The 9,590-nt window shown below is 37.9% G+C and overlaps 1 protein-coding gene across 1 annotated transcript; it reads right to left on the reverse strand.

Annotated features, from left to right (window-relative positions):
• Positions 1–4,116: 4,116 nt before the first annotated feature.
• LOC141457658 (uncharacterized) lies at positions 4,117–7,669 on the reverse strand. Its single transcript, XM_074134862.1, has 2 exons — positions 7,073–7,669; positions 4,117–4,731 (listed from the first exon to the last, which is right to left on the reverse strand). Exons 1-2 carry the CDS (start codon positions 7,667–7,669, stop codon positions 4,117–4,119), a joined length of 1,212 nt encoding a protein of 403 aa, XP_073990963.1.
• Positions 7,670–9,590: the final 1,921 nt, after the last annotated feature.

Here is a 9,590-nt window from a genome sequence, read left to right on the forward strand (position 1 = left end):
AGTTCTAAGGATAGCATTGTACAAGGATGTTAGGAATACAATGGCCTTGGTTGGGAGCTGGAGAAGGATGCGGGTGGTTATTAGGTCGTATCCAGGACTTTTCTTCCTGGGGAGATTTTGTATTAACCGTTGAACTTCTTTAGGAGTGAATGCTTTGGGTAGTAAAGAAAGGGGAACTGGGATATCAAGTTCTTCATTTATAGTGGCGCTGTGATGAGGATCCTCAATATCAGGATGGGGTACAAAAACTTGGGAGAGGTGTTGGGCAAAGCAGAGTGCTTTATCCTCGTCGGATTTAGCCCATGACCCGTCTGTACGTTGAAGTGGATGAGAGGAATTGTTATATTTTAGGATCTTTTTTGTGGTAGTCCAAAGTGAGTTGTCCTGTGTTGAAAGAGAGAGAGTATATTTTGAGTATTGATCGTTGTAGTAATTATTTAATACATTAGTTAGTTTTCTAGCTAGCCGATTGAAAGCTTTTTTATCGGATGGGTAACGAGAACGATGCCATCGTGCTCTCGCTCGACGTTTCAAGGTGATGAGTGTCCTGATGTTAAGAGGAATGTTGTAAGATACAGACGTCGTTCGGTGTTGGTTGGTAGTAATAGTGGCTCTGTGTAGACTTCCCTGTATAGCGTTTGTTAGCAGCTCAACGTTACTGTCTACTTGTGCGGGTGTCTTCAGTGGTACATTTAAGTTGAGGGTCTGGGTTAAGTTATCACGAAAGTCGCCCCAGTCAACAGAGCCGTTGATGAGAGTAGGTCGAGGAGGAAATGGTTTGGGATGGATGTCGAGAGTTAAGATAACTGGACTATGATCGGAGGACAGGTCATTGAGGGCAAAGGTATCAGTAGATAAGATGCTTAAGTTTGAGCATATGAAGAAATCGAGGAGGTCAGGGCGTTTTCGAGGTGAAGTTGGCCAGTAGGTGGGTTGGGAAGGAGATAAGAAGGTGAAATTAGATTGTGAAATGGCGTTTAATAGTTGTCTACCCCGAGGATTAGCCACTCGGCTGCCCCATCTGGGGTGCTTTGCGTTGTAGTCACCGCCGGATATAAAGCGAGGACCAAGAGATGAGAAAAAAGATAGGAATTCATTTTGGTGGATGTTGTGGTTCGGGGGGCAGTATACAGCAGCGAGCGTATAGGAGAAAGGCTCCGAAAGTAGAGATATAACAGTTGGTTGCAGATAGGAGGATGGGATGTAGGGTATCAGGAAATGCGACAAAGATTTTCGAATGAGTATTGCGGTTCCACCATGTGCTGTTCCGTCCGGGTGGTTAGTCTTGTAAATAGTATAATTGGGGATGTGGAATCGTGTTCTGTCTGTGAAGTGAGTTTCAGTTATTAAGGCTACGTCTATGCGGTTGTCATGAAGAAATATTTCGAGTTCGCGTAAATGTTGATTCAGTCCGTTCGCATTCCAGAGGAGAATGGAGAGGGAATGGAAATTAGGAGGCATTTAAGGCTTGGGAAGGCTTGGGAGAAGGTGATTAACCATTGAGGTGAGGAGCGTAATTAAAGGTGTGATTAAGGTTTTGAAGTCGGTCAGGAAAGAATTTAATACTGTGATGATATCGCTAGAGGAAGATGGGTTGGGTGAAGGAAGAGAATTTTGAGGCGCCGTAGGCCCCGCCACCATCTGAGCAAAAGTTACGTTTTTATCTAGCGATTGGCTACGTTGTAGAGAAGGAAAGCTGGTGTTGTTGACTTGTGGAGGAGAAGTAGAGGCTGAAGAAGTAGCGGCCGGATGTGATCTTCTTTCAGCAGAAGGATGTTCAAAGACGGGGGTTCTTCGAATGCGCTGTAGTTCGCGATGAACAATGCATCCTTTGTAGCTGGTAACGTGATCGTTATTGCAAAGTGCGCACTTTCCAGGTGTATTGGGTGATTTTGTGCAGTCGGATGAGAGATGGTCACCAGCGCACTTGACGCACTTTGGCTTGTGTTGGCAGTAGGAGCGAGTGTGTCCGTACTCTTGGCAGCGCTTACACTGCACTATGCTCCTCTGTTTGTGAGGTTCTTCTATTTTTATTTTACAATAGCAGAGGGTGTCGATTTGGAATACCTCGCTATTGTTCTGTTTCGGCTCCAAGTCCACGAAGAATAGTGGAAGTGTTTGCATGGTGACAGGGTGTATTACCGGAGCAACATTCCGAACGGTGTGGCCAAGTTCTGAGAGCTCGTTTTTAATAATCTCTGTTGGTGTACTCTGGTGCAGGTGTCTGATGACAATGCGATATGCTTTGTCTTCTTCTAACTGGAAGGTGTGGTATTCGGCATTGTGACTTTTTAAGTACCTTATGATGCCTCTGTAGCTTTCTACGGTACTGGCGTTGACAATTAGGTCAGTAATTCTAACTTTGCAAGTAAATGTTTCTCGGCCTACTTCACGCGATAAAGCTTCACAGAATGTGGCGTATCTTGATACGCTCTTTACGTAAATTGGTGGAGGTTTATGTGGTTTCGGTTCTTTGCTGACCGGTGTAGGATCCGCAGTTTCCTCATGTGTTAGGGGTGAGAAAGGGTTAGGGGTCAATACCCCTGGTGGAGCAGTTACGTTAAGCAAACTGCCTGAAGCTGTTTTAAGTGCCGGTGATGGTGATGAGGTAAAGGAACCTTCCTTTTTTTTTTTTTAGCAGCAATTCGAGTAATCATGGCTTTTGTGGTGAGCTTCTTATTTCTTGGGGCACTGCTTTTCATCAGAGATTTCTTTGATGTCTTGGACGTGGTAGACACGTCACCAGACGAGATGTAAGTGTCGTCACTTAGACCCATTTACTTAAATAAACAATTAAGATAAATAAATTAAATAAATAAAAAAAGTTTTTTTATTTTTTTAAATAATAATAAAAATAATTTAAAAAAAAAAAAAAAAAACTACATATTTACAATAGAATTTACAATGTTTACAAGTATCTTAAGAATTACAACTAACGATATAATATATACAAAAAATAATTTGAAAAAAAGAACAGTAAATAATAAAAAATAAAAATAAAAATTCGATATTAAATGTACAGAAACTAATAAATTGTTTTCTTCTTTTCTAAGAGTACAAAAGAGAACACCAAAGTTTTGACAGTTTTTAAAAAAAAAATTAATTTTTTACATACTTTTCGGAGAAGTAGAGGGATATAACAATCTCTCTCTCTCACTCCACCAATCCCACTATTGTCCAGACCAAACTCACCCCACCCAAACCTATAAGTGGGGATAGTTACCCATACACTCGCGCAATTCTCTATTATTTGATAAAATAAAAAGAAATGGTTTTGACCTGCAACACTTAAAATAAACTAATGAAACTTTTCTAATGAAATTAATTATCTATAAATTATGCAAAAACTGTTCGATGAATCTTCCTTAAACTTCACAGGTGAAACGGAAGTGAGATGGTCAAACACTCTGCCAAATTTCAATAAAATCCGAAACTTAGAACCACTGAAAAAGCTAAATGAATTCAGGCCGTTGTCAAACACATGTTCACTGTTCAGAACCTATGACTTGAATCTTGGTGAATCTACGGCACATACGAGGCCAAAGAAAATAGGAAAAAGAAATTTAGAATAATCATATAGACAAGCGAAATCTCGTGTCAAACTTCCGTCAAGTTGATATGGACACTTTAAATCCTTAATAACTTTTTCAATTTTTGAGCTAAATGGCTGAAATATGGTGAATGGCCGGCAGAAACGAATGGTAAAAGACGTTTTCAAGAAACTCAAAGAATAAAAAATGGCCAGACCAATTTGACATGCAAATATCTCGCCTCATAATGCGGTTAAACAATGAAACTTGGTTAACCGCCGGCACAAACGAGGCCAGAGCGAATGGCAAACAAAATGTTCAAAAATCGTATATATCAAAAGTGACGCAAATATCTCGCCCAATAATGCGGTACAAACGATTAAACTTGGTGAATCGCGGCCACAAACGAGGCCAAAGAGAATGGCAAAATCAAATGTTCAAAAATCGTATATACAAGCGAAATTGCGTGTCACTCTACCGACAAGTTGGTATGGCCACATTTAATCCACAATAACTTTTTCAATTTTTGAGCTAAATGGCTGAAATATGCTGAATGGGCGGCAAAAACGAATGGTAAAAGACGTTGTTAGGGGTTAAAAAGAAAATAATAGCTAGGTCCGTCAGTCTGGTGGAAGAGAGAGAGGCAGTGATTATTTATACAGACAAAAACCAAAATATATAAATAAATAATAATTTTTTTTGTTGAGGGGGGGTCAGTCATTTGTAATGCACCTCTTAATGAAGTGAATTTGATTTTGTGTAATAAAAAAAAAATTAGGCTTAGTAATAGTTGGAAAAAGAAAGGATTAGAAGACCAAAAGTGAGCGGAAACAAAAGAAGAGAGAAAATCCAGGAGTACAGAAGGCAGTGGGAGCAGATGAGAAAAAAAAAAAAAAGTTGCGAACCGAACAGAGTTGGTTCTGACGCTGGCGAAGTAAATTGAGCCTTTGGATAGCTGGTGAAGAAAAGTAAACGAAAACTCGCTTGCAGGAGGATTTATCGTGAACCGAGAGAACGAAAACTCTAAAGGCGTACAGGCAAGAGTAGAGAACCAGGTGTCTGCCCAATTCAAGTTGAATTTAAAAGGAGCGGTGAGTGAACCCCAGCGCTGGAGGTAGCAAAGGTAATGGAGATTGGACAATTTGACAAAGTTTGAATCCGCTATTATTCTGAACTGAAGTTTTTTTTTATTATTATTATTTAAATTTATTTATTTTTCTTATTGAATGTACAATGTGTTGAAAATATTCTTTGGTCAGCTAGGCCCATTAATTTAATTCCAAGTTTTGTTTGTATAATTAATATAATATTCATGTTCAAGAATTTCTAACCAAGCATTATAGTTTCTGTTATAGATCATAAAATAGCCTATTCTGATATTGAAGTGAGTACGACCTGCTGTAGCTGGTGCATTACACGATGACTGATTGCTCCGTAAATCTAAATTAAATTAAATTCCTGCTTCCTTATAGTTACTGTTCTCTCTTTTACTCCAGCCAACCTCAATATTTCAATATTTATATTTATTGGCTTCAAATCAAATTATAAAATGTACATATTTACAGGAATAAAGAGGTTTCAGGCGATAGTACCTATATACACTCAACAGAGCTTAAAATAACACAAAGTAAGAAAAATTAATATTAAATACTAAGGAAAAAAGAAGAAAAAAAAACCTTAACTACAAATAAACAGTACTAAAACAAAATATGTTTTAGTCTCTTATGTTTGTATTTTTTGTATGCAAGAGATGTTAGATCGTAATTAACTATATTGGATACATACAAGTGTGTGCTGGCTTCACACAAGCTGACAAATTTTTCTGAAAGAAGGTACACTTGCGTAGAGACACTGGCCACATCAAGTGTGGCATGCATGTAGTCGATTGGTGTCCAGCGTGGGTAGGACCCAATCAATCTCAAACATTTATTCTGCACGCGTTGTAATTTTTTATAGTTTGTGGGGCAAGTATTAGACCAGACTGGGGCCGCATATAGCAATACAGACCGAATATACAGGTAGTAAATTAACTTTTTATTTACAAAATTCAAGTTTGAAGTTTTATTGAACAGAGGAAATAAGCTACACAAAATACCGAGCGATTTGTTGCAAATTGAATTGATGTGTTTTGTAAACATCAGCTTTGAGTCCAACACAACACCAAGGTACCTGACCTCTCTTTTCCAAGGGAGATCAACACCATTAACTTTTACTAAATTTATGACTTGGGGCCTCCTACGTGCAAACAAAATTATTTCAGTTTTCGCTTCATTGGGTTTTATTCTCCACTTATTAAAATATTTAAAACTTTTTCCAAGTGCAATAGAAAGATGCCTGGCTATTGTATCCACTCTAAAAGACGACAGAAAAAGTGCAGTGTCGTCAGCGTATAACGAGCATTTTGGTCTGAATTTAAGTTTTGTTATGTCATTTATGAAAATGTTAAAAAGTGTGGGACCAAGGACTGGGCCTTGGGGTACACCAGCCGCAATTTTTCTAAAGCCAGAAGTAGCGTTACCAACTGTAACACAAAATTGACGGTGTGTTAAGTAACTGTTAACAAAGTGGACTAAGTACTTCGGAAAGTTGTACTGTATTAACTTATAAATTAGACCATTATGCCACACGCAGTCAAAAGCCTTTTCCACATCGATCAGTGCCATCCCGGTGTGCTTATTTAGATTAAAATTGTGCTCAATTTCGTCAATAACTCTGGCAAGTTGTGCAGTTGTAGAGTGTCCCGCCCTAAAACCGAACTGATCAGGGGACAGAATATTATTATTCTCAATAAATGAACTAAGTCTTTTCAAAACAACACGCTCAGCAACTTTACTGAGTCAAGGGAGCAGAGAGATAGGACGATAGCTACTGGGAAGAGTAGCATCTTTACCCACTTTGGGAACTACAATAATTTTGGCGGTTTTCCAGGTTTGTGGAAAATAGCCAAACATCAACATATAATTTATTAATTTAGTTATGTGTATTAAGCTTTTCCTGGATAAGTTTTTCATTATACGAGAGTTAATACCGTCCAAACCTGGGGACTTGCGATTTTTTTGATGAAAAATTATTCTCTTGAGCTCCATTGGTGAAGTAAGTTTACAATCCTCATGCTTGATACAAGGGGTAATAAATTTTCTGACAGCGGAAATTACGTGCCGCGTGAACGAAGGGACACCTAAGTCAGTATTCATGGAATGAACTTTAGCGAAGTAGTCCGCCAATGTGGCAGCTTTGTGTTGGGGACTGTAAGCATAATTATTTAGACTACTCAACTGTCTGTTGTTTGGTGGATGACTATTCAAGGAGAGAGGAGGAACATTCACAGAGTTATGACGTATGCCTTTGACAATTCTAAACAACTTATTGTCGTGTGGGGATAGTTTGGAAAGCAGATTGCTCCACGAGGAATTTCTATGCAACTGTAAAAGTTTAGACACCAAGCTAGCTAATTTATTAAAAACTCTTTTCATCCAGAGGAGACGGTGCCTTGAGTAAGCTTTTTTGACTAAGTTTTTTACTTTGATTAGGAGCGAAATTACAGGGGGTAGCTCTGAATAAGTGGTGGTAGAGTTACACATTGGATTAGATTGGAAAGCAGCATTCATCAGAATATCTTGTAAATTCACGACTAGAGTATCAATATCGTTTGTACTAGATATGGGCGGATTAATAACTATTTTTTCATCTACCAGAGACCTGAATTTTTTCCAATCGGCAGCCTTATAATTAAATACATGCACATTTTGCTGAGTTCTGAGAGAGCCACTAACACAGAATATAACCGGGTTGTGGTCAGAAGAAAGGGCGGTGTAAGTACGAGGTGTAATATTATAATGCAAATTTTTAGTCAAAGCCAGATCAAGCACACTGGGGCGGGCATTTGAACGATCAGGGTAATAGGTAGGCTTATCAGGAGCAACAATAGCAATACTGTGATTAAAACAGTAATCAAGCAATACTTTACCATTTCTATTACTACAGAAACAATTCCATGCTACATGCTTACAGTTCAGGTCACCAGCTAAGATAACATGCTTATGTAAATCAAGTAATAGTTGCAAATCTCTGATGTCTAATTTGACTGAAGGAGAAAGATAGGCCGCTAAAACTAACACCTCGATGTTTCCAATAGCCATTACAATACCAACTGCGACTAAAGTTTTAAGTTGAGGCAAGAGAATAGGAAAGTGTGTGATATTATTTTTGACAAGCAAAGCTACTCCTCTACCAGAGTCGTTTCTATAAGTGGCATAGCCGCTAGATTTTAATTTATGCTTACTTTTAAGTAAGGTTTCATTAAGGATTATAACATCGATATTATACTTTTGAACATATTGAGACAGCTCGAGTGATTTATTAATAATGGACCTACAGTTCCAACTCATTATTTTAGTTCTTGAGATCATATTAAACTAAAAATACAATCAGCAATTATACTAATTTTACTTAATGCATCGGGAGCTTGCCTCAACCTCTCTATACATTGTTTTAATAGTAAAAAAATGTTACCTATATTAAAAGAAGAAAGAAATGACTTAATTTCATGCACTAAGTTAAACCATGAAAAATCAGCACTATTATCTGAAGAACTACAGTTCCATGCAGAAGAGGAAGCCTTTTGAGGATGTGCGGTAGAAGGGTTGGCCGTGGAGCGCCAAGCTGAGTTAGTTGGTGCAGCAGCGTTATATATGTTTGATTTTGGCAGAGAGGGAAATTCGTTAGAATTCAATTTAAATACAGGCTTACAGGCGACTTAAGTTCGTTAGCTGCACTTTGTCGAGCTTTTTTATGTTTTTGCAGCACAAGGCAACTTTCATGATTAGCTGGGTGACCACCACCACAGTTCGCACATACTGGAGATTTATCAGGTGCAGAGGTGCAGCTATCTGTAGTATGAGAGCCGGCACATTTAAGGCATTTAGGCTTACGATAACAATTTTTAGCTATATGATTAAATGCTTGACATTTGTAACACTGCGTGATTCCAGAAAAATTTTTGTATCGCTCCCAGTTTACAATACAGCCACACAATCTGTTTGTGGCCACAACGTCTTTGACATTTACTGACTTATCAAATGTTACTAAGAAAAGCGGGTACTTAATTATTCGACCAGACATCTCTTTCTTCGTCATTTGAGTTATTTTAATAGGGACTATGTGTTTTTCTTTTAAGTCGTCTTCAATCTCTTCGCAGGTAACATTTGGCGGCACGTTTCTTAACACTAATGTGCGGTTAATTTCATCAGCAGGCGTATAAGTGTGATATTCGAGCTTAGCTGATGTCACATCAGCTATGATTTTATTATAATCTTCTTTACATTTAGCTAGAAATATCAGACGGTTACCTCGACATTTTACATCAAAATCTTGTTTACACGCGGATCTTAGAGTTTTCAGTGCCTTGGAATGATTTTCAAGGTAGCTATATACTACTATAGGAGGTATTTTTACTTGCTTTTCCATAGACGACTTCGGTTTCACACCAGCAGGTGGTGGGGGTTCGTCGTCGTCCATGCTCTCCATGTCAGATAAAGGTTCATAACTATTTAAAGTATTAATCGTGACTTCAAAAGCACTGTTATCTGATTTACGTTTTTTATTTCCCAGACTCTGAATTTCGGTCAAATCTATCGATTTTTCCGACATGGTAGAAGTGGGAAAGCCACAGAGTGGCATTAAACCCTCTTAGTAACACCAGTAATAACAAAAAAAAAAAAGAATCACAATTAAAAACGAAAACCATATAATATATAAAAATTAAAGTTATAAAATAGAGTTAGTTAAACAACGGCACACAGAGGAGCAGTACAAAGTACATACACATGTGAACACTATCACAGTAAACACAATACTACATACATACAAACAATTGTTCTAATTATCTTCCCTGATGTATATTGCCTTGTACCAATTGTTCTAATTAAGTCTTCCCTGTTGTATATTGCCTGGTACAATAATTATTACAATTAAGTCTTCCCTGATATATATTGTCTTGTACAAATAAATGGTCTAATTAATTTCCCCGTTGTATATTGTTTTGTACCAATACTTATTCAT

This window comes from Rhodnius prolixus, unplaced genomic scaffold (genome assembly GCF_049639745.1).
Source record: "Rhodnius prolixus isolate KJV_2025 unplaced genomic scaffold, Rpr scaffold_52, whole genome shotgun sequence".
NCBI classification, from domain to species: Eukaryota; Metazoa; Arthropoda; class Insecta; order Hemiptera; family Reduviidae; genus Rhodnius; species Rhodnius prolixus.

Excerpts from the sequence above, each read along its gene's own strand:
- LOC141457658 (XM_074134862.1), bottom strand. The coding sequence starts at position 7,669 with ATGGCTATTGGAAACATCGAGGTGTTAGTTTTAGCGGCCTATCTTTCT. Across the intron at positions 4,732-7,072 it reads CTTATTCAGAGCTACCCCCT|AATAATAATAATAAAAAAAA; the intron begins GTAATTTCGCTC and ends TAAATAAATTTA.